At 48.1% G+C, this 25513-nt stretch overlaps 1 protein-coding gene across 1 annotated transcript in view; it reads left to right on the top strand.

The window, feature by feature from the left end:
- The window catches only part of UNC45B (unc-45 myosin chaperone B), a 30631-nt gene extending 6725 nt beyond the window's left edge, over nt 1-23906 (top strand). The window contains exons 6-19 of the mRNA XM_027099742.1: nt 361-529; nt 3669-3839; nt 6548-6719; nt 9926-10226; nt 11094-11188; nt 11335-11482; nt 12215-12355; nt 13711-13838; nt 14761-14827; nt 15731-15844; nt 16204-16319; nt 17134-17251; nt 19613-19768; nt 22239-23906. Coding sequence (XP_026955543.1) covers nt 361-529; nt 3669-3839; nt 6548-6719; nt 9926-10226; nt 11094-11188; nt 11335-11482; nt 12215-12355; nt 13711-13838; nt 14761-14827; nt 15731-15844; nt 16204-16319; nt 17134-17251; nt 19613-19768; nt 22239-22499 — 2157 coding nt within the window. The 3' untranslated portion in view covers nt 22500-23906. The remainder of the gene's footprint in view (nt 1-360; nt 530-3668; nt 3840-6547; nt 6720-9925; nt 10227-11093; nt 11189-11334; nt 11483-12214; nt 12356-13710; nt 13839-14760; nt 14828-15730; nt 15845-16203; nt 16320-17133; nt 17252-19612; nt 19769-22238) is intronic.
- The last annotated feature ends 1607 nt before the right edge of the window (nt 23907-25513 follow it).

Raw genomic sequence — 25513 nt, 5'->3', positions numbered from 1 at the left:
GTTTATGCGGAAGAGCTGAATGCAAAGGTTATGATAGTTTACAGTTTTTCATATTAACTCTTCAAAATCCAGTGTGCATTTTACCTCACAAGCACATCTCAATGTGAACTCGCTGCATTACACGTGTTCAATGCCTCCCCTGTGGCGAGTGGCTACTGTATTGGATGGAGCAGCTCTACACCTCTGGAAAGGGGCATGGCTTGTGTCAAGGGCCTTCCCAGGCCACGGGTCCCATGAGGCATTGGCTGCCTGATCTTCTGTCCCTCCTGCACAGGGCAGCTATCACCCACTCCCTAACCTGCATGGCAGCTGGAAGGGGAGGGCAGACAGCTGACTGTGCTCCTTGCTGGGGGCGTCTAGGCCACAGCGATTCTCCATGCAGTCCGGATAGACCGAATCTGCAGCCTCATGGCCGTGGAGAATGAAGAGCTGCCTCTGACCGTCTGCAACCTGCTCCAGGCCATCATCGACGCTCTGTCAGGGGAGGACAAGCGAGAGCATCGAGGGAAGGAAGAGGCCCTGGTTCTGGGTAGGAAACAGTTTTCAGCCTTGGTTCAAGGGGGTGGAGGTAAGGAAGTGTCAGTTACCACCTTAGACTGGGCGTTCCGTGCATGTGGAGGTGGCCTGGTTATATTTTTACATTTATTTTCTGATGATAAAAGTAACAGAGGCACAGCCGCATAATTTACAACAGCTAAAAGGTGGAAGCATCCCAAGTGTCTATCGACGGATGAATGGAGAAACAAAATGTGGTGTCCATCTATACAGTGGAGTATTGTTTGGCCTTAAAAAGGCAGGAAATTCTGACACATGCTACAACATGGAGAAACCTCGAGGACACTATGTTAAGTGAAATAAGCTGGTCACAACAAGACAAATACTGTATGATTCCATGTATATGTGATTTCGAAAACAGTCAAACTCATAGAAACAGAAAGTAGAATGATGGTTGCCAGGGGCGGGGGAGGAGGAAATAAGGAATTGTTTGATGGGATAGAGTTTCAGTTTTGCAAGGTGAAAAAAGTTCTGTGGATGGATTGTGGTGCTGGTTGCACAACGGTGTTTATGTGCTTAATGCCACTGAACTGCATACTTTAAAACAGTTAAAATGGTAAATTTTATTTTATGCATGTTTTACAACAATTTTTATAAGTAACAGGGGCTTATGGAGAAATGTGGAAAATTTTAGAAATATGTAAAGATGAAAAAAATCCCAACAACCTGTAATCACCCCTCCAGATAACCACTACTATCACTGCCATGTGTATCCTTCCAGTCTTTTTTCTATAAAGTATTTTATTTATTTTTAAATTAATTAATTATTTTCTGGGCCTGCATTGGGTCTTCATTGCTGCGCAAGGGCTTTCTCTAGTTGCTGCGAGCGGGGGCTACTCTTCATTGCGGTGCGTGGGCTTCTCAGTGCGGTGGCTTCTCTTGTTGCGGAGCACGGGCTCTAGGCGCGCGGGCTTCAGTAGTTGTGTTTCACGGGCTCTAGAGCACAGGCTCAATAGTTGTGGTGCACGGGCTTGGTTGCTCCGCGGCATGTGGGATCTGCCCGGACCAGGGATCGAACCCGCATGCCCTGTATTGGCAGGCAGATTCTTAACCACTGCGCCACCAGGGAAGTCCCCCTTCCAGTCTTTCTTCTATCCCTCCATATAAATATCTATTTAACAAAGTTGGGATTCAGCTATGGATATTTTTGTGTTTTTCTCCTTTCTGAGCATTATATTACTATTGCATACCGTTTAATATTCTTAAAGAGGATTCCTTTTTACTTGAATAATTATTAATTTAACATTTGTCTCATTCCTGCATATATGCACATACAAACTCAGGCTTCTTCCTGTATATCCAGGTCCTAGACATCATTTTACAACTTCCTGTTCTGGCTGGGAAGGTCACAGAGGCAGGTTCACTCATAGAAAGCTTGATCTTAAATAATTTCATTACATGCCATTGTATGGATATATCATAACTCATCAATCAGCTCTATATTGTTGGAGATTTAGATTGCCTTTAATTTCATACTTATAAAAAACACTTCGGTAGCTATTCTTAACATAAACCTATATTTACATTTGTAATTATTTTCTTGGAACAAATTCCTAGAAATGGGAGTACTAAGTTAAATGCTATGAACATAACTAAAGGTCTTTCACTACCTTACTTTCGAACTCCTTTTGAGAGGGTGCATCAGTTTTTACTCTCACCAAGTGATGATAAGAGTTCCAGCCTCAAATCATTCTCACCAGATTCAAATACTATCATTCTTAAAGATATTTTCCTATTCAGTAGGTAATAATTATCTGTTTGAATTTTTAAAATTTACGAATTAGACATTAGTTTTCCTTATCCTTATTAGCCATTTGGATTTCTTTGTCTTCAAATGGTTTGTTCATGTTGTTATCTATTTCCTCTGTTGGAGTATCAGTGTTTTTCTTATTGATTCCTAAGAGCTCTTTGTGTATTAGTAATTAACCCGCTTGGAGTCTTGAATTCTTGATGTGGTTCTGACTTACTATGGTAAGGATCCTTTTCTGCACTAGAATTATTGGAGGGTCCAACATGGCTTCACTCGGATGGCTGGTGGTTAACTGGAGATGCTGGCCAGGGTATCTTGGTTTTACTCCTTGTAGCCTCTCTGGTGGGCAGCTTGGGTGTCTATGTAACATGGTGGCTGCATTTTGAATGGACAAGCCCCAATGTGTAAGTGCTTTTTAAGCCTCTGAGTGTGCCGTAAGGTCACATGAGCAATCCAGGGCCAGTGTGGGAGGGGACTCCCCAAGAGAATGAATACTGAGAGGTGTGGTTCATTGGGGGCCATGACTTCCTCCGGAGGGAGTGAGCTGTTGGACATCTCTGCTGAATAATTCTTCCATATATTGATTTCAAATCTGTCCCCTTGTAATCCCACTCACTTCTGGTCCCTGTTCTGCCCTGTGGAACCTCACAGAATAAGTCTGTTATCTCACATACTTTTATCTGAAGACAAGCTATCATGTACATTTGTGGCTTTCCTTCACCAGTTAGATAGCCCCATTCCTTCATCATTTATTTATATGACATGGCTTGGAGATCTTTCCTTTTCTACTTGCCTGCCTGCTTGCCTTTGGGCTACAATCTAGAATGAGGATAAAAATCTCCAAGTTCCAGAGAGTTCAGACCGCAAAAGCAGGAGGAGGCATTTGCCTTTAAGATCCCCAGTGGGCAGGGAAGACCTGGCATCCCAGGCAAATGCTTGAATTTCAGGCTCCCAGCATGTCTGAATCTGCGGGGAGTAAAATGTCTATAAAGGAGTGTCAATTTCCTTTCTGGAAAACAGTTTATTAAATCAGTGTATTAAAAACTGCACGAAGCACCTTTGGATCCCTGCCCATCGTTGCCTGGGAGTGAAGAACTTTCTAAGAACCAGACTGTTCAAGAATGGAATGGGCTGCCATAGAAGTCGGTGTTCAGAGCGGCTGGAGGACCCCTTGGGGGTGTTGTCTAGAGATCTCCCCCCCTTTTTTGGAGTGAGATACTATACTCTCCTAGGAAATTCCAAAATCTGGGAAGCAGTGGATTCAATATTTCCAGAGTCCTTCCAGAAGCCTCTGCCATCCCTGGTCCTATATACCTGAGACACCCTGGTCCTCTCTATTTACCCCTGTCCTCTCCTTCCTCAGACACTAAGAAGGACCTGAAGCAGATCACCAACCACCTGCTTGACATGCTGGTCAGTAAGAAGGTGTCTGGCCAGGGCAGGGATCAGGCCCTGAACCTGCTCAATAAGAACGTCCCCAGGAAGGACCTCGCCATTCACGACAACTCACGTACCATCTATGTGGTGGATAACGGTGAGGAGGTGGGAGGGTCTGGGGCTCATGCCAGCCTTTCCAGTGGGCACCAGGGTACCAGGCAACCAGCAGAAGGTGGAAGGGGTGCAGCTCTTGTCTGGGAGAAGTCTTCATTTCCAACTGAAAAGCCAGGAAAAGTCATTAGCATATTAGGATCCACCAGTGGGCTGGTGAAGGCATAGGTCCAGGCTCTGAATTCAGGACCTGAACACACCCAGAACACACTCAAAAACATCTGGGTGGAGTTTCCTGACAAGCGAGGCAAGTGCCAAAAAAACCCAAACAAGACTCCACCAACAAGGGGTAACGTTCCTGAAGTCTCAGGATGGCAAAATACAGGCCTTCCAGAGGGAGAAATGGCACCTGTGTACGTTATACAAAGTCCAGTAACAATGTGCCAGGAGATAGTCACTAAATTTGTCAGCTCCAGGGCATCACCCCTCTCCTAAATCACCTTGTTCAACTGTTCAAGAATCATACCTGTGGCTTTATGATCTGCTGTGATAAATTCTCCCACAGGTATAATGACATATAGACCAGACCTTGTTCTAAAAGGTTCAAGTCAGCTTATAGCAGCTTTACCTTTATTCTCTTTTGATACAGCACTTCCCCTGTTTGGTTTTCACAGATCTCAGCAAAGTTCACGTGTAAGTGCTTAGACTTGAACAAATTACTCTAGTGCTTTAACCCTCCCCCTCTCAACACCCTCCCCCCCATCCCAGTTTGGTCTTCTCTCATGTATTACAAAGCCTGGGCATTGACAATTGACTTTTCTCTGCGCTAGGATTTAGGCCCAACCACATGGTTTATAGGATGGGGGTGGGATGGGGAGCAGTATCTGAAAACTGGGCTGAAGACTTGGGTAGGGGAGCCACCAGGCAGGGTAGGGGAACCACCAGGATGTCAAGCCTGAAGTAAGTTTTTGGGTTCAGGGAGGGGCAGACATGGACAAGGAGGAGGTCCAGAGTGTTCTAGCAAAAGAGGATGAGATGCTCAAGGCAAGGGCAGAGTGGAAGGGAAGGGTAGGGGGTGAGGCTGGGGAGGTAAAGCAGGTGCATTTGATGAAGGCCTTTGACAGCCAGGCTGGGGGCTTTGCGTTGTTCATCAGGCCCCTTCCAATGACTCTCCAGCCCTCCCAGTGCTTTTGTGTGTGTGTTAAAATACACAGCACAAAATTTACTGCCAGGCACTTTTATTTTCGATCTTTAGTTTTTTTTTTTTTGTTGTTGTTTTTTTGCGGTACACGGGTCTCTCACTGTTGTGGCCTCTTCCGTTGCGGAGCACAGGCTCTGGACGCGCAGGCCCAGCGGCCATGGCTTACGGGCCCAGCTGCTCCGCGGCGTGTGGGATCTTCCTGGACTGGGGCACGAACCCGTGTCCCCTGCATCGGCAGGCGGACTCTCAACCACTTCGCCACCGGGGAAGCCCGATCTTTACATTTTTAAAATTAATTTTTATTGGAATATAGTTGCTTTACAATGTTGTGTTAGTTTCTGTACAGCAAAATGAATCGGCTATGCATATACATGCCAAGCACTTTTGATTCCCTGCTACATCCAGAGTTTCATGCCTCCCAATGTTTACCTAGGATGTTTCCCCTCCCGTTTACCTGTCCCACCCAAGGTCTGACCAGCTCCTAGCCAACCTCTACAACCTGGCTCTGAAATCAAGCTATTGTCCCCACAGCAGTGTAGTGTAACAGTTAACATCGTGGGCTTTGAAATCAGACATTGCTGGGAGAGGGTTGCTGCTATGTCACTTGCCAGTTATGTGATCCTGGGCAAGTTACTTGGCTTCTCCATGTCTTGGTTTTCTGCTCTGATCGATGGCGATAATGATTCATACTAACCAGTAGGGTCAATGTTAGGATTAAATGAGATAATGTATAGAAAGCTCTTGGCACATAGTAAGTGCTCCAAATAACTTGAAACTCTTGCCTTGTTGGAGTGAATCACACCATTTGCGGTGTCACTGTTCTGTCCTTATTTACACCTTGTTGTAATCTTTATACATCTGTCTTCCCTTCCCTGTATTGTGAGCTTTTTGATGTCAGGATTGTCTTTTATTTTGGTAGCCAGTACCTAAAAGGTGGTTGTTTATTCGTTCACTTATTCATTCATTTATTCAACAAATACTTAATGGTCGAATTAGCCTGGTGGGTAATAGGAAGCCACTGAGGTTTCTTCAACAGAAGAGAAGAGAAGGGATAATAACCATAAATAGTAAATGTTATATTTACTAAACAAATAATAAATATTTATTGAGTGTCATGATGTGCCTGGAATGGCACTAGGCAGTTTCCATACATTATCTCACTGAATCCTCAAACTCTATGAGGAAGGCAGTATTGTTCCCATTTTACCAAAAAAGAAACTGAAGTCTGGGGAAAAGAGAGCATAAAATAGCATTTGAGGAAGATTATACATCAACCCACAGAATGTTAGCACTGGTAGAGTCCTCTGAGATCAAATAGTCCTGACTTTGTAAATGCTGAAAACAGAAGCCCATAGCAGGAGGCTAATTGCTCAGGTAGGGGCAGAGTCAGGGGTAGAACCTGGCTCTCTTGGCCCCATCCCAGTGCCCTTCACGTTGGATAAGCTACATGCTGCCTAAAGAGCTCTGGTGATAAAACAGGACTGAGCGAGAAGGAGCGTTTGTGAGGACAGAGCCCGGCAAGCATCTTACACTTGCTGCTGTCTGTCTTGCAGGCCTGAGGAAGATCCTGAAGGTAGTGGGGCAGGTTCCAGATCTGCCGTCCTGCTTGCCCCTGACTGACAACACCCGAATGCTGGCCTCTATCCTCATCAACAAGCTCTATGACGATCTGCGCTGTGACCCGGAGCGTGATCACTTCCGCAAGATCTGCGAGGAGTACATCACGTGAGTTTCCTGGAGGGTCGAGTAACTGCAAGTGTAGGACTGGTTGCTCTAAAGCCGGTAAAGAGGCAAGGCTGGTGGAAAGGAAAAGTTTGCTTTATTTCGGAGGCTGGAAACCTGGGGGTGGGAGGAGGGCATACGCCTGTCCAAAGGCTGACTCCCCCCACCGCCCCACCAGACAATCAGGGGGCAAGAACTTTCATAGACAGAGGGAGGGGCTACAGGCAGAAACAGCACAGTCAGCTCTGACAGTCATCCTGAAATTAGTCATGCAGTGGTCGGATCAGTGTCATCTTGATTGTTTTAGGTACAGTTAGTCTTTAGTTCCAGGGTCAGTTTGTTCCCATTTCTTTGAGGCCCGTTCTCAGAACTGTGGCAGCGTATGTCACGGCTACAGCCTGGTCATCATGTAGTTAACTTCTTCCACCTGGTGAAGGTTTCAGTCTCTATAAGACAGCTAACAGGATACGGCTCAGAATATTATCTATAGCCCTTGAGGGGAACCAAAGGCCCTGGACTTTGCCTAATGACTATTTTTATTTGGTCTCCTTTGACTGCTTTCCTCTGTTTCTGCCTTTTCTCACTTCTCTGATTAAACTTGTTTGGCTAAACGTTTTCCACAGACAAAAGGCAGGCGGAAGACATGGTGGGGGAAGGACCATAGGGTCCTGCTCCGTTTCCGTCGGGCTCTGTATTAGTCATTGATGGCTGTGTAACACATTACCCCCAAATTTAGCAGCTTAAAACAAGAAGTATCATGTGTTATCTCACAATAGGACAGCAGTGTGGCCGAGAGTCAGCTGGGTAGTTCTGGCTTTGGGGCTTACAAATGACAGTCGCATGTTGGCCTGGGCTGCCGTCATCCAAAGGCTGGACTGGGGCTGGAAGATCTGCTTCCAAGATGGCGTGCTCAAGTGGCTGGCACGTTGGTGCTGGCTCTTGGTGGGAGGCCACGGTTCCTCCCCATGTGGATCTCTCCTCATGGTAGCTGGCTTTCCCCCTCCTTTATTCCAATGATCCTCATACTTGGAAACTATTCAGATTTCTGGGACCGCCCCCACCCCACCCCATGACCCAGTAGTCTGGGCTGTGGCTCAGGAAGCTGCATGTTTAAAAATCACCAGGTGAGTCTTGGGAAGGTGAAGACCCTGCCTTCACTCTGCTTTCCTTTCTCTATTCCACGGGTTGGCAAACTTTTCCTGTAAAGGGCCAGAGAGTACGTTTAGGTTTTGTGGGACACGTAGGTCTCTATCACAATTTTTTTTTTTTAAAAACCTTTAAAATGTAAAAACTGTTCTCAGCTTCCTGGATTTGGGTCCCAGCGAAGTTGGCTCCATCCTGTAGCTTCTCCTGATCCCGACTTTGTGTCACTTAAAGCTCCTCAGGGCTTCTCCAGTTTTTTTCGACCTCAGCTTCAGCATCCGGTAACTATCTCCCAGCCAGTCCCCGTTTGAACGAGGCCCCCTCCTGGTCAGCCTGTACATGCTGCCTCTGAGGTCACCTGACACTGAGTGGGTAGGGTCACCGCCTTCAACAAATGGTGCCTGAGGCTGCCACTCCCCTCCCCCCTCCAGGGAGGTGCTTCATTAGGGGCCAGGGGCTGGGTGGAGGTTCAGGCACCAGCTGGCATAAGGAACCAGTTTAAAGGGCAGACCCCAACTAATTATGCAAGGCTGGTTCCCCGGCACCGAGTGGGAAGACGATGAGGCACAGGACACGGATTCTCAGAGCTGGAGGGGTGCCCGGAGCTCCCAAGGCTGATCCCTCTCCCCCAGAGGGACTTGCCCAGTTACCCAGCCAGAGGCAGATGTGGGACCAGAGCCCAGGTCTCTGACTCTTGCTCCATGCTCTCTTCTTTCTTTTTTTTTTTTTATGATATTTTCCTTAGCTTTTTTTTTTTAAATTTATTTTATTTTTGGCTGCATTGGGTCTTCGTTGCTGCACATGGGCTTTCTCTAGTTGAGGCGAGCAGTGTGCGGGCTTCTCATTGCGGTGTGCGGGCAGTGTGTTGCAGTGTGTGGGCTTCTCATTGTGGTGGCTTCTCTTGTTGCGGAGCACGGGCTCTAGGCACGCGGGCTTCAGTAGTTGGGCTCTAGGCACGCGGGCTGCAGTAGTTGTGGCACGCGGGCTCAGTAGCTGTGGCTCGTGGGCTCTAGAGCACAGGCTCAGCAGCTGTGATGCACGGGCTTAATTGCTCTGCGGCATGTGGGATCTTCTCGGGCCAGGGCTCGAACCCCTGTCCCCTGCACTGGCAGGCGGATTTGTAACCACTGCACCACCAGGGAAGCCCTGCTCTCTTCTTTCATTTATACACATCTGCATTTGCACTGTGCACATCTGCCCTGATTCCCCACATCAAATCAACCTGGGCAGATCACGGAAGGAGCAGAAGGTGTGTCACCTCTGACGTCCTCATACAGAGATCCTTCTGTAGAGTAGATGATAGTAGACTTTGAAAGGAAGGCAGAAACTTCTGGCTCTTCTAGTCTACCCCTCACCCCCGACTCGTTAGGGGAAGGGACTGGACCAGACAGGGGATTGACTGGCTCAGGCTACATGATGACTCAGCTACATGGCAGAGTCAGGTCGTGCGGCAGGCATCCTGGTAGCCCTATTGTGCTGTGGTGGCTGCTGTCCTGTCCCACCAGACACCCCAGCTTCTGGGAAGCCTGTTGGCTGACAGCTCTCACCTGTCACCTCTTTTTGGGGACTTGCCTTGGCTGAGGACAGCTGTTCACCCTTCTCAGGGAAGCCAGCATCCAATGACTTGTCCCTCACCCCAACTTGGAACAACTTTGAAGGGTGTCTTGGCTCTGGAACTCTTTGCAAGCTGAGGCTTTGTCACAACCGCATCTCAGTCCAGTGCCTCCCTCCATCCAGGCCTGATTTCTTCCCTTTCCCAACAGGTGTTGATCCCAAGAGCTCTCCCAAATAAACTTCCCGAGTGTCAGTCCCCATCTGAGTGTGCTTCTTGAGGAACACATCTATTACTTCATTTATCCCCATCGTAACTCTGAGAAGTAGTAGTGCTATCCTCAGTTTCCAGATCAAGAAGCTGAGGCTCAGAGAGGTTCAGTGAATTGCCCCAGGTTACACAGCACATGAGTGGTGTATCTAGGATGCAAAAACAAATCTGTCTGTCCCCAAATCTCACACTCCTCCCATTCCCCTTGGCCAGTTCTCTTGACCACGCTGGCCCTCTGTTTTAGGGGCAAGTTTGACCCCCAGGACATGGACAAGAATGTGATTGCCATCCAGACGGTGTCAGGGATCCTGCAGGGCCCCTTTGACCTGGGCAATCAGCTGCTGGGACTGAAAGGAGTTATGGAGATGATGGTGGCTCTGTGCGGCTCAGAGCGTGAAGCAGACCAGCTGGTGGCCGTGGAGGCCCTCATCCATGCCTCCACCAAGCTCAGCCGTGCCACATTCATCATCACCAACGGCGTGTCACTGCTCAAAGAGATCTACAAGACCACCAAAAACGAGAAGATCAAGATCCGCACACTGGTGGTGAGTGCGCTGGGTACCAGACACTGTGCCGGGCATCAGGGACACCAGAATGAATGAGACGTGGTCCCTGTCCTTGAGGAGACCACGCCCTAAGCACCCAGATCCACCCACAGGCCTCTGCAGATCGGGGTGATAAGCAGGAGGCTGTGAGAACGTGGATTCAGGATGCGGGACCCTGCCATGTAACCCTAACAATGATCTCCTCGATGCTTTTGAACGACAAACACTGATGAGCTTTTGTCCACCAAGTAGTTTCAGTGCAAACTCCAAAAACTCAGTTTGTTTCCTTAATCGGTTTCTATATAGCACCTTGTTTCCATTTTCATTTTATAGAAGTAACTTCCTTTTTCTTGACAGCAATTACAGTGAAGATTTGAGTCACTGATCTGTTTGTTTGTGGGGTTTTTTTTTTGGTTCATATCAATTAAAAAAAAACTAATTTTAGCTTCTGCAGAGTCCAATTTTTCCTGGGTAAAAATCTGCACAGCTGAATCTGCCCCCCAACAAAAATATGATTTCACAGCCAGTTTTTGTGCCATAAGTTTTATCGTTGTGGTTACAGATATGGTTAGTATTATCCTGTGCTGATTTTTCAAAATGACAAACACAAAACATCTACGTGGGCAAAATGGTGGGGGAAAAGGGTAAGTTGAAAACCTCCAGCTTTGTGGGCATCTACCCTAACCTGGAAGCCTCAGGGAAGGCATCTCAGAAAGGTGACGCCTGCCCTTAGTTCTGTAGGATGCAGACAGGTTTATCCAGGCAAAGAAAAGGGGCAAAGTGTTCCAGCCACAGGGACCTGTGTGAGCAAGGCCTCGTCCCCAGGCCTTGGTGTCTCTGATCCTACACATCTCCCCTTCTCCCCAGGGACTCTGTAAACTTGGCTCTGCTGGCGGCACAGACTATGGTCTCAGGCAGTTTGCAGAAGGGTCGACAGAGAAGCTGGCCAAACAGTGCCGCAAGTAAGGGGGTCCTATTTCCTCAAGCCCACCATCTCCTCTCAGGGATGTGCCCTAGTGGATGCCAGATCCTAAAAAGCCGCCCACCTGCTGCCCTGAATTGTTTCACTCTTGCCCCAGTCCCAGCACCCTTGCCTCCCCTCCCCCAGGTGGCTGTGCAACACGTCCACAGATACCCGGACCCGGCGATGGGCAGCGGAGGGCCTGGCCTACCTCACGCTGGACGCCGACGTGAAGGATGACTTTGTTCAGGACATCCCTGCCCTGCAGGCCATGTTGGAGCTGGCCAAGGCGAGTGTGGCCCTGGCCTCTGGCCTCAGGATCTGCTGGATTCAGGCTCACGGGGCTGTCCGCTGAGCGTGGGAAATTAGACACACAGTCCTCATCCTGACTCTACCCCCTACTCTTCCTGTAAACCTGGGTTGGTCATTTCCCTCTGTCTGGCCCTCATCTTTCATGACTGTAATATGGGCTCACAACTCTTCATGCCTTCCAGGCAGTGGGAGGATGAATAAGATGAGGGTATTTTTTTCCTGAGATCCCCCCTCCCCCCCCAGGGAGTTGAGGTTTTTGAGGGACCGAGGGGCAGTACCTGGCCTCTTCTGGGCCCCTCCCTCCTTCCCAGTCCCTCCCAGATGTCCTTCCTCCTCTGCTGGGCCACCTCCCCCCGCGCCCCCCTTCCCCCGCTCTTTGCCGCCACTAAAGGGTGAAAGTGTGGGAGGGAGTTTCCACCAAAGGGTGTCCAGCTCCCACCCTATCCCACCGCAGTCTGATGGAAAGCCTATGGGGCTGGGCTTTTGAAAGGGGCACAAAGCAAAAAGTGCACTGAGAGGACTCCCGTTGGTGCTCTGAGGTGCTGCTGAGGGGAGCAGAGCCTGTGTGAGCAGAGCTGGTTCCTCTCCCTCGGGGCCACGCCAGCCACGCTCCTCCCAAACCAGTCTGCCTGTGAGGGAGCCTCTTGGAGGCAGTGGTTTGTTCTCAGGTTTCCTTGCTGCCTGTCCCCTCCTATCCCCCACCTCCTGTCTCCAGACCCCTGACAAGACCATCCTGTACTCGGTGGCCACCACCCTGGTGAACTGTACCAACAGCTACGACGTCAATGAGGTCATCCCAGAGCTGGTGCAGCTGGCCAAGTTCTCCAAGCAGCACGTGCCCGAGGAGCACCCCAAGGTGGGGAAGGGGATGGCCTGGAGGGGAGCTGTACCACCGGACCGCCAGAGAGGTGGGAAGGACAGTTAATGATGTTCAGGCGCCGTGCCTGTGTGTCTGGGAGGATTCGGTGGAAGAGGCAGAGAAATTGAAAAGGATCATGGTCAGTTTCTCCCACTAGGTGGCACTTGTGTTTTTCTTAGTGTTAATGTTCTGTGGAGGGGGAGGAGGAATCGACGATTTAAAGTCGGAGAAACCAAATGGAGCCAGGATGAACGTCTTCCAATTTATGTTGTTGATTTCATGGACATCTGACAGTTAGTTGTATTTCATGTCTTCCACATTTATACAAATTTTATTTTCTGGGATATCTGGATTTGGGGATATGGGTGCTAAGTACGAATAATGAGAAGCGGAGGAACGGGGGATCAGGGGCAGCCCAGGTGTCACAAATCCCCTTGGGACCCTTCCCACAATGATTCACTGCACGCAACGGCATACTTTGTATGTGGTTTGTATATGAATATATATGCATTGTATTTCCAGCCAATAAAACATTTAGATTTTTAAAAAAATGACCAAAGTAATATAACCATGTTGCAAAACAAACACAAATGTGACAGTAGAGAAAAGAAAACAGCTACTTGCAATTACATCATCTCCCTCTGAGAACTATTTTGGTGTATTATATCACCTACCAGAGACTCTTTATTTCTGTGCGTTTTAAAAAAAATAGTTATAATCAGGGAACCTCCCTGGTGGTCCAGTGGCTAAGACTCTGTGCTCCCAATGCAGGGGACCCGGGTCCGACCCCTGGTCCTGGAACTAGATCCCACATGTTGCAACTAAGAGTTCGCATGTCAAAACTAGAGATCCTACGTGGCTCAACTAAGACCCAGCGCAGCCAAATAAATAAATAATTACTTAAAAAAGAAAAAATAATAAAAATAGTTATAATCAGAATGTAGTTATTATTTTGTACCCAATTTGGGGAAAATACTTTAGATGTTTTCCACACTGCTATGTCGTTCTCTGAATCATTTTTTAAAGCTGCATAGGATTTCACGCAGGCAAGGGTGTAGAGCATGTTCTGCCGCCATGAAGTTCTAATGTGGCTTCTAGAGATTGCCTCTTCCCAGCCACCCTGAGGATTATCTGTAGAGACTATTCAACCCTGGGGCTGACCCAATCCACTGTTAGGTCAGCTTTATCTGTTCTCTCTCCCCTCCCACCTCTGTTTACCCACCCCACCCCCATGCATAGCCTAATGGAAAGCCAGCCTTCTGCAAGAAAGTAACACCTAGGTCATCTAGGGTTTTGGATGATCTTCCTTCTCTTTTGGGATTGATTTCCTTGCCATCTTTTCATCTCCCCAGGACAAGAAGGACTTTGTGGACATGCGGGTGAAGCGGCTTCTGAAGGCCGGTGTCATCTCAGTGCTGGCCTGCATGGTGAAAGCCGACAATGCCATCCTCACTGACCAGACCAAAGAGTTGCTGGCCAGGTACGGCTGCAGCAGTTCAGGGCTGGGGTCTGAGGGGCCTGGAGGCAGGAGGCTGGGTGGGGAGATAGAGATGGTGGGGGTGGGGAGTAAGTGAGGGAATGAGCCATTAGGGGCCTGAAGAGGAGGCTGATGGGGATCAACACCGAAAAGTGACATGGCGGGCAGGTCATCACAGGGGCAACTTTGCATTGTGAGGAAAGAGGTAACTGTCCATTCTGGTGACCTGGTTCCCAGGCCCTGAAATGCCAAAGATGAAAGGCACAGTTTCTGTGCAGCCTGACGGGAGGCACACAGGCTCAGTTACCACACGACACGGCAGATGCCACGATGGGGGACATACAGAGGGCTGGCTGGAGCACGAGCAGTGGCACCCAACTGGCCAGACTGGAGGGTAGGTGGGTAGGCAGCTAGAAAGGCCTCCTGGAAGATGTCACAACTCAGGGGAACCCTGAAGGAAAAAAAGGAGCCACTCAAATGCAGCAGAAGGAAGGGTTCCCGGCAGAGGGAACAGCGTATGCAAAGACCCTGAGGATGGAGGGAGAATGAGTGAATGAGGACGGGGTTCTCCAGGGATATGTCTGGAGCATGGAGTGCACAGTAGAGAGTGGTGCTAGATAAGACCAGAGAGGACGGCAAGGGCCAGAACATGGTGGTCCTGGGGTGCTTCCATGTGGAAGAGTTTCTCCTGGATGGTGGGCAGCAGGGAGCCATTTGGTATCTCCCTAAACAGGGATGGGGCCGCTGTTTGCAGCTACATCTGGCCTCACTTCCTCCTCAGCCACTTATGTCCATGGCAGTATCTTCCCAAGGTTAGTTCTGGGGCACGTGCTCACTGGCAGCACTTCCCAGAGTTTCACTGGGCCTGCTGATGCCTGGGAAGCGTGTGCTCATGCACTGAATGTCCTTTATCCTTGCTCTCCAGGGTATTCCTGGCACTGTGTGACAACCCAAAGGACCGAGGTACCATCGTGGCTCAAGGTGGTGGCAAGGTACATTGAGCGGGCTAAGGGGTCCTTGCCATCCTAGAAGGTGCTTCACCAGGGTGAAGCACACTTGTGTACGTGTGTGTAGGTCTGTGTGTGTATCTCTCTGTGTGTATGTATGTGTATATGTGTCTATGTGTGTCTGTGTGTAATTGTGTGTCTGTGTGTGTCTCTGTGTCTCTTCATTTGTGTATGTGTGTGTCTCTTTGTATGTATTTGTGTGTGCACGTTCTTTGCCTGGCCCAAGAATAATGCACCCCCTGCCCCAACCCGACCTCTGGAATACAGTCATTAAGGTATCTGTGCTGTCAGTGCCTAAGTCTATGAAGTGTCATGGGATTTACTGTGGGATCCCATTTATCCTCCTTGTTACTGGAAGGAACCCTGGTGCAGATAGAGACCTTGGGCTTTGCTATAGAAGGCTTGTCATCGAGTCCTTGCTTGTCCCCTTTTTAGCTGTGCAACTTCAGGCAAATTACTTAATCTCCCTGAGTCACAGTTTCCTCGTCTGTAAAACAAGGGAGAACATCACACACTCACTTTGCAGAATGTCACAAGGATTAGAGAAAATACACTTAAGTGTTGGCTCATAGGAGGTGCTCAGTGAATGGCTGCTATTATGATTAGGTTTGACTCAGTCAGAAAGTAAAAAATGATTGATTTATTTTTCCAAAAGCCACATGAACGTATGGATGGGTGGGGAAGAGGGCGGGCGAAGATCTCCATGTGTGCTGGGAACCAAGGGGAGTGAATCCGTGATTAAGAATTTAACTGTTTTCCATGATGCTCAAGAGTTGACTCTATTACAGTCTTCCTGAACTTCTGATGGGACAGCAGTTGGAGAGGGACGCTAGGGAGAGAGGCCTCTGTATATTTGTGACCGAGGGGTGACTGTGCCCTTTCTTGCAGGCCCTGATTCCCCTGGCTTTGGAGGGCACAGACGTGGGCAAGGTGAAGGCAGCCCATGCTCTAGCGAAGATCGCTGCAGTCTCCAATCCGGACATCGCCTTCCCTGGGGAGCGGGTGGGTGATGGGGGCAGTAGGGTGGCAGTGATGGGAGGAGTCTGCTCCCAGGGGCCTTTCCCCTTGCCACCCTACCCCTGGCCTGGGAGAGGGCGTGGTGCTGTCACAAAGAGGGCCATGAATTGGAGGTGCGTGGATCCCAGGTCTGGCTCTACCTCTGACGAATAAGGCCGTCCCCTTGGAAACTCAGTTATCTCACCTACGAAGTAAAGGAAATAATCCCGCCCCTCAGGATCATTGTGAAGATTGAATCAGACAATGGGTGGGCACGTGCATTGGAAATTCTAGAGCTGGGCACCTGTAAATGACTGGGGGGACATGGTCTCCACCTGACCACTCCTTGACGCCTCCCTCCACAGGTGTACGAAGTAGTGCGGCCCCTTGTGAGTCTCCTCAACACACAGAGGGATGGGCTCCAGAACTATGAGGCTCTCCTAGGCCTCACCAACCTGTCTGAGCGGAGTGACAAACTCCGGTGAGTGGGGCGTAGAGGGAGCAGGGGTGGAGAGAGGTGTCCCATGAAGTGTTGGTGGAAATGTCACAGGTACCGTGTGTGCTCTTCTCTGAGGACAGGCTCGAAGGCAGTGGGTAGAAACGACCGTGGGAAAGATTTGAACTAGCACTTGGAAAGACTACAGTGAATGTGCAAAGCCAAAGGAGACTGGAAAGGCATTTCCTTCTGAAGTAGTAGAAAAGATATCAGGTGGATGGGTGGGGATAAAGTGTCCCCACACATCCCCAGAAGCAGGGGGATGGTGGGATTGGGTTGAAATTCTTTTGATTGCAAGTGGCAGAAAACTCAACTCCAATTGGTTTAAGCATAAAGGGAATTTAATGACTCAGGTCATTAATGACTCATCTGGGATAAACCAGATTCAGGTGCGGCTTGATGCAGGCGTTACAAAGCTGTCCTAGATCCTACACCTCTCCACCTCTTCTGTCTGTATTGTCTTAATTTTCAGACGGGCTCTTCCCTCTCTCATGATCACATGAGGGTTGCTCCAGACTTCACATCTTCTTGGCTTCATCTCCAGCAGGAGAGAGAAAGACATTCCCCAGCAATAATACAAGAGAATCTCTGGCTGGGTGACATGTTCATCCCAGACCCTGTTTCTATGGCCAGGATGCTGTGCTATGTCATTGGATACCCCTCCTGGAGCCGGGGGTGGGATTACTGCCATCTAAACCATGCTGGCTGAGGATGTGGAATGGCCCTTGGGTGGCCAAAACCCCAAATGCTCATTACAGAGGACTCAGCAGCCTCTCTTCTTCCACCCCTCAAACCCTAGGCAGAAGATCTTTAAGGAGAAGGCCTTGCCAGATATTGAGAACTACATGTTTGAGAACCATGACCAGCTGCGGCAGGCAGCCACAGAGTGCATGTGCAACATGGTGGTGAACAAGGAGGTGAGGGGGCTCCGGATGGGAGTGATCAAGGCATGGAGAGTCGGGCCACAGGTCAGGGCCTGGCGCTAGATTGGGGGCTGTTACAGTGGTATTAAGGCAACATTTTTTTTTTTTTTGCGGTACGCGGGCCTCTCACTGTTGTGGCCTCTCCCGTTGCGGAGCACAGGCTCTGGACGCACAGGCTCAGCGGCCATGGCTCACGGGCCCAGCTGCTCCGTGGCATGTGGGATCTTCCCGGTCCAGGGCACGAACCCATGTCGCCCGCATCGGCAGGCAGACTCTCAACCACTGCGCCACCAGGGAAGCCCTTAAGGCAACATTTTGTCAAAGAACCCAGGAATCCCTCAATCTTTCCTAGATGACAGCCTCCCTCCCTATAAGGACCCCGAGAGGAATATAATGCACAAAGGAGACAAAGGAGAATACACAAAGTAATATCATCCCTAGCTGTGGCTTTGACCCCAAAGCTTGGGCTGGATGGTGTAGAAGTCCCATTTCCCCAAGTTATTTACTAAATAATCTCATAGCAAAAAATATAGGAGGCCAGGGCCTCTTAGAGGTCAAGAGAGGCTAGACCACTTGCATCTGTTGAAGCTCCACATATATAAAAAAATGAAGAAATGCAAAAACAGTTACAAACGATTTTAGAATATGTTAAATGTTAACATTTAATGAACGATCGCTGTTTCCACAGAAACCGCAATGCACTATAACTGTGTTCATCACAGAATAATTATAGGATTTGTAAAAATAAAATGAATTCAGAACACATCAATGGCTTCATGGTCTGGTACTGGGATAAATTATCACCATATGATGAATGAATGTTTCCTTCTTTCCATCCTGGCAGAGCACTGCTGTGCCTGTAGGTAGAACCTCATCAGAGGTAACAACAGGGTTGAAATCTGAGGCCCTTTGTTAACATGACAACCAGGGCTAGTGGCCGAGTGTGAGACCCACTCCGTTGCCCCTCAGTTCTTAACTCAAGTCTTGGATGTTCTCACTGTTATAGCAGGAAAACCTGATCCATGAAAGTCTTTTAAAATCAAAAGAAATAAAGCTACCACAGTCCACCAGGGAGCTGGCCTGAGGCTGGGCTGGGGGCCTGGCAGCCACGTGGGAGAAGAGAGTGTATCCAAAGACAGTGGAGGGGATGGGGAGCACCAGCGGCCACAACAACCCGAATCAAAATGAACAGTGGTCCCAACAGGACAGAAGTTCATTTCTCGCTCACATCATTTCTTGCTCACATTAGGATCAGGTGGCTCATTTCCAAGCAATGACTTAGGGATGCAGGCATCTTCAATCATCAATAACTATACCCCCCCCCCAAAAAAAAGAACTGTCTCTCCCTCTGCCACCTTGAGAGTGGTCTCCATTCAGATGGGGAATGGGGAGACAGACCACAGGAGAGACCCCTGTAGCGCTCCGCCATGGTGGCCTGGAAGTGACACACACTACATCCATTCATGTTCTGTAATGAGAATGAGGTCATGGCCATATTTAGTGCAAGAGGTGGGGAATGCAGTCCTTTTGGGGCAGCTGCTTTCCAGTCACACCTGTGCCCCATGAGGGGACTGCGCTATCACTATACTCTTACCTCTGAGGACCACTGCTCCAGCTTCAGGGAGTTGTAGGTAGAGGTTTATAACCTGGGCAGCTGTGACCTTTGACCCCTCTTGGCGTTCCCCTTCTAGGACACCTCACCCAACAAAATGCCCTTAAATTTAATCAGTCAGATTTTACTATAGAGCAGAGGGGTGCGGGGGGAAGGGGGGGGTCAGTGTGCTTTCAGGCATGTCAGGGCCCTGGGCCCCAGGAGGCTCTTCTCCTGGCTTTTGGGTGCTTGGGAAGCCTCATCCCTCACCTGGTGAATGGTACAGCAGCTCCTGAGTACCATGTAAACTACCCAACTGTCTGCTGCTCTTGCCAAGCCTCTGTGCCTTCAGGGACTGCAAAGTCATTTAATGGCAGACCCTGAAGGCCCATCTGTTGTGGAAGAAACAGTCCAGGCTTCCCCAAAGGGAAGTGAAACATGGCTCTTCAGGCAACATCTACCCTTCAGGAGTCTGTGCCTGCCCTTTCCCCAGGGGTGGAGAGCTGAACGCAAACAGAGGCAACAGCGAATGCTATACAAGGAACCCCTTATTCTCTTTAACCTTTTAGCTGGAGGAGTCTGTAGCACTTTCATCTAACTAGTCAGAGAAGACTTCCTGGAGGAGGAGGTGTCATGGGTGAGATGCTCAAAGAAAAGCTCTGAGGGATCTTGGGTCAGAGAATTTGGCTCCAGATGCATCTTTCCCTCTCCAGGCTGGGCAGATGGGGGCATTTTTCTCTGAGCCGTGTACCCGCCTCCCATAGGTACAGGAGAGGTTCCTGGCTGATGGGAATGACCGGCTGAAGCTGGTGGTGCTGCTCTGCGGAGAGGATGATGACAAGGTGCAGAATGCGGCTGCGGGGGCCCTGGCCATGCTGACAGCAGCACATAAGAAACTGTGCTTCAAGATGACTCAAGTGGTGAGAGTGGGCCCTAGGGACTCTGGGGAGTCCCCCCACCCCCAGACCACACTGCCCTGTATGATCTTCTTGGGGGAGGCCAGCCCCTGTATCTGTTCCTACCACCTAAAGAGAGGAGAATCTATATGATTCGACCCCCTACACTCACTATTTGGACTCCTTAAGTGTGCTAACTCACTTTGGTGGTGCTTATAAGTCATTACTTAAGAATAATGACAATAATAACAATAGCACTAACTATTGCTGTGGAGCCCCTGAGCTCCCCAAGAGAAGAATGGATGTGGTTGGGTTACCATCCACAGTTTGACGAAGAGGCAGCAGATTCTCTTAAGTTCACGTGGTGACCAGACCCTTTGTGGGACTGTGGCCATCTCAGCAGGTGTAATGAGAGTGATATTGACATAGCCGCAAACAAGGGGATGCAAAATGAAATTTTCCTTATTTCACCAAACTGAACTTAGTTTGTGGGCATCATATTCACTGATGGTGAAAAATGTAAACATCTCAAAAAAAATGTAAACATCTCAATTCAAATGTATTAAAGCAAGTCTGCTTTACAGGCAGGCTCTTTTAGATAGCCAGCTTAAGGCAGGGGTGTGTGTGTGTGTGTGTGTGTGTGTTCTCTAAATTCCATGGGGGCTTATGCTGTCCTGGCACCAGGGGAGGGGTCTCTCTCCTAGATGTAGCTCATCCTGCTTGGTCCCTGGCCTTCAGCACTTTCCCTAACGCAAGTTTTTCAAAATTGTAAGGTGTGTAAGAGTCACACGGAGGGCTGGTTAAAACACTTTCCCCAGATATTCTGACTGAGTAGATCGGAGGTGGGGTGCCTCCGGCCTGGGGACCACAGGCTGCTATCCTAGAGCAGCTTCTGCTGAAGTTACTGGTCACACATTTCTGTCACCAGGCCCCGCAGGGTGCTCTGTGACTCCTCCACTTACTGTGCTCCAGGCGCTGCTCTAAGTGCTTGCACCTATTATGTCATTCCATCCTCCCAACAACCCTGTGCAGTGGGCATGGTTATTATTATCCTCACTCACCAATGGTGAAACCGAGCTCAGAAAAGTAATAGCCCAACACCACATAGCCAGTTAGATAGGAGGGGACTGGGATCCTTCAGGATTGCAACCCACTCCTGGCCACTTCTTCCATCTTCCCAAGGGGCTCAGAAATCCTGGCTGCATTCCTGTCCCAGGGAGTGATAGGCACTAGACCCATGATCAATTACGCATCAGCATAAAATCTTTCCCTGAACCCTACCACAGCTAGCTGAACTTTCCTTTCCTTTCCTTGTGGTAGGATACAGTGCAGAGTTTACAAAAGTCTGCTGAGAAGCTCAGAAGAATAATTTGCCTTTTCTTCCTCTCTGTATCTGTCGCCCCATCTGATAGCAATGTATGTAGAAAGGTATCTCTGCTAACTAGTGGAAGGTAATAGGTCTGAGGAAGCAAAGGGGAAATCGTTGGATTAGTGCCTAAAATCATCATTCCTGTCCACTTCTATGTGATGGGCTCTTACTATGCTCTAGCCATCATGCTAAGCTCTTTTCATGTGTCATATCATTAGATCATCACAATATTATGAGGTAAGATAACAGATGAGGCTCCTGAGGCTTGGAGAGGTTAAATAATTTAGCTAAGGTCATACAGTTGGTAAGTGGCTGAGTTGGGACCTGAACACTAGTCTCTCTGACTCCAAAACCCATACTGATGACTATTCTATTCTGTGTCTGTTGAATGTTGTAAGTGTCAAGCCTCCTGGTTCTATTCTCAGCTCCATTTCTGTCTCCTGGGGGTGATCAGAGTGGTCTAGAGTCCTGTCTCCCCCATGTACAGTAGTTGGGCTGCTTCACATCTGGAAATGGAGGAGAGAGATGGAGGAGGGGTGGAGGAGAGGATACACTCCAGACTCCAGTGTTAATTCCAGTTGAAGTCAGGGCTGGTGGAGTGCATGCCTAGAGCATGTCTCTAAGGGCACCTGGGTTGGCAGAAGCAGGCGTTGTGCATGCGTCCAGGGTTAGAATCCTCCTTTCTGAACATCCTCCATTCCCACTCCACTCAGGCATGCAGTGGGCAGGTCCCTTTGCTTCTCAAGATGCTTAAAATTTAAATGGATGTGTGGATGTTTATTCTCTACTATTTCCAGATGTGTGACTATAGCTAAGTTACTTCCTCTCCCTGAACCCCAATTCCTCCACTTATAAAATGAAAAGGATTGGATTATATCAAGTTCCTTCTAGTTCTTCAATTCCTGCCCTGGTCCTGGTAAGGAGATGGGCATCACCCAGCTAGTCCCAAGGGGTTCAAGTGGGCATATGCTGAGCCCCATACAGATAACCAGATGTGTGCTTCCCCTTTCAGAGCTCAGAATCTGGGCCTGGCCAAGGCCTTCTTTTTATCTTGTCCAAAATCTACTTTCTCCGTCCCCCCCACTGATTCCTCCAATCCTTCCTTATCCTCTTCCCCACCTTCAGACGACTCAGTGGTTGGAGATACTACAGCGGCTTTGCTTGCACGACCGGCTGTCAGTTCAACACCGGGGCCTGGTCATTGCCTACAACCTGCTGGCGGCTGATGCTGAGCTGGCCAAGAAGCTGGTGGAGAGTGAGTTGCTGGAGATCCTGACTGTGGTGGGCAAACAAGAGCCGGATGAGAAGAGGGCAGCAGTGGTTCAGACAGCTCGGGAATGTCTCATCAAATGCATGGATTATGGCTTCATTAAACCAGTGTCTTAGACAGGGCCCAGAGGGATGCTGGGGCTGCTCCTGTTCTGTGCAGAGTTCTGAGCTAAGAACTCACTCCTGGGGTGTCAGTTCAGCTAGGGATCATAGCAGCGACAACGAAGTCTCCATATAAAAGAAGGACTTGATTGTCCCCTGAGTTGTGAATCTCCCCCTTTGCTCTAGGAAAGTTTGCATGTTTCATTAGCTCTCTTGTTCCTTACATCTGTCATGTTCCCAAAATTCCTAGAATAATTTTCATCTGTGATTAGGAAGACAGGTTGGATAATTCTCTCTGTACCCATTCCAAAGTCCAGGATAATGGGCTGAAGTTCTTTATGTTTTGGAAAATGGATTGTGTGGTAAAGTAGGAACTAACAGGTGTGTGAATATAAACGTTAGTGCTGGTGTATCTGGATGCTGATCTGTGCTGTTTTTTATATCGTCTCTCCCATGCTGTTTGAATAAGGCTGCCTAGAACTGCATGTTTCAGCTGTAGTGCCCTGTCCCAGCCCCATGTCCATTCCCATCACTGGAAGTACAGTTTATGTTCAAGAGTATGACATGATTTTTGCAATCTGCTTGGGGCAATCTTCTAAGCAAGATGTATGTGATGAATATAAATAAGATTGACTCATAGTACTTTAAGCAAAAAAAAAAAGAATTCATTGGTTCATATATCTTGTCAATGCAGGGAAAGGTCTGACATTGTTAGAACCAGGGCTCAAATGTTGTCATCAATATTCTTTTCCGTGTGAGGACTTTTATCTCTCTGTCATCCCCCGTGTCATATCTTGGTTTTAATTTCCTCTGGGCTGGGCTTAATTTCTGGCAAGCTCTTTTCATGTGGTGGGAAAGATAGTGCCCAGAAGCTCCAGACTTCCATGTTTGTTTGTTTTTTTGCCCGTGGTTTGTGGGATTTTAGTTCCCCGACCAGGGATCGAACCCTGGCCCTCAGCAGTGAAAGTAAGGTGTCCTAACCACTGGACCGCCAGGGAATTCCCACATAGTTGTTATAGCTCATAATCATGGAAGAGAAGAGAGAGGACCATTCTTAATAACCCATCAAAATTCCCAGAGATAACTCTGATATGTGTAGCTTGTATCACATTTCCATATATCACATCAACAGCATGAAGAAGAAAAATAATATGATTATTTCAATAGATGCAGGGAAGACATTTGATAAAATTAAACAACTCATGATAAAAAATTCCAGTAAACTAAAATTAGGAGACTTCATTAGTCTGATAAAGATTATCTACATAAAGGCTACAGCCTAAATGATATCTAATGATCCCCCTGAGATTAAGAATGAGACACGGGACGTCCCTGGTGGCGCAGTGGTTAAGAATCCTCCTGCCAATGCAGGGGACACAGGTTCAATCCCTGGTCCAGGAAGATCCCACATACCATGGAGCAACTAAGCCCGTGCACTACAACTACTGAGCCTGTGCTCTAGAGCCCGTGAGCCACAACTACTGAGCCTGTGTCCCACAACTACTGAAGCCCGCGCGCCTAGAGCCCGTGCTCCACAACAAGAGAAGCCACCTCAATGAGAAGCCCGTGCACCACAACGAAGAGTAGCCCCCAACTAGAGAAAGCCTGCATGCAGCAACAAAGACCCAGCACAGCCAAAAAAAAAAAAAAACAGTAAAACAATACTTGCTATTACCAATTCTATTTGGTTTTGTACTAGAGGTTCAAGCTAGTACAATAAGGCAAGAAAAGGAAATGAAAAGCAGAAAGATTGAAAATCAAGAAATAAAACTTTCAAATTATTCACACAACAGTACTGTACACGTATACATGTACATGTGTACAGAAAACATTTACAGATAAACTCTTAGAAATAATAAGTGAATTTAGATACAAGGTCAATTTACAAAAATTAATTGTATTTCTGTATACCTGTAACAATTAGGAAATTAAAATGTAAAAGATGATGCCGTTTACAATAACAAAAACTACATCAAATACTTAGGAACAAATCATGTGAAAGATATTGAAGGATTCTACATAGAAAACTATAAAATATTATTGAGAGGAATAAAAGAAAACCTACATAAATGAGAGATATTACCATGTCATGGATTGGATGACTCAATATTAAATTGGGGATGTACATTCTCTCCAAACTGCCATATAGGTTCCATGAAATGCTAATCAAACCTGAGCCTTTTGGGGGACAGACTGATAAGTTATTTCTAAAGTGTATATGAAAATGCAAATAATCCAGAATACCTGAGCAAACTACTTGAACAGGCATGTCATAAAAGAGGCCAATAAGTACATGAAAAGATGCTCAACCTCACTAGTCATCAGGAAAATGGAAAATAAAAGTATTATGAGATGCCACTATAGACATTAGAATGGCTAATATTAAAAACACTGACAAAAATCAAGTGTTGGTGAGAATGTGGAGTAACTGGAACTCTTTTTTTTTTTTTTTTTTGCGGTACGCGGGCCTCTCACTGTTGTGGCCTCTCCCATTGCGGAGCACAGGCTCTGGACACGCAGGCTCAGTGGTCATGGCTCACGGGCCCAGCCGCTCCGTGGCATGTGGGATCTTCCCGGTCCGGGGCACGAACCCATGTCCCCTGCATCGGCAGGCGGACTCTCAACCACTGCGCCACCAGGGAAGCCCTGGAACTCTTATACATTGCAGATGGGAATGTAAATTACTACAACCACCTAAGAAAATGTATTTGGCAGTATCCCTAAAAGTGTTAAGCAGTACCCACTAAAATAGCCAGCAACTCCTAGGTACAGAGTCAACAGAAATACATACTTATGTGTGCCAAAACCCATGTACTATACAATGAAAGAAAACATTTTCAATCACAGCTCCCAAGTACAAATAACCCCAATGTCCATAGAAACTGGATAAATTGTTCCATCCTCATACAGGAGATGATGATACACCAATGAAAGTGAATAAACTACTGCTACATACAACAATATGGAGGCAACTTACATAACATTCAGTGAAAGGAGCTGGACCTAACACCATGTACTGTATAGTGAAT

This window comes from Aethalodelphis obliquidens, unplaced genomic scaffold (genome assembly GCF_003676395.1).
Source record: "Aethalodelphis obliquidens isolate GAN/ISIS:26980383/991018 unplaced genomic scaffold, ASM367639v1 scaffold139, whole genome shotgun sequence".
In the NCBI taxonomy this organism is placed as follows: domain Eukaryota; kingdom Metazoa; phylum Chordata; class Mammalia; order Artiodactyla; family Delphinidae; genus Aethalodelphis; species Aethalodelphis obliquidens.
The sequence above is the reverse complement of the archived record's forward strand: the minus strand, read 5'-3'. Positions and strand labels throughout refer to the sequence as shown.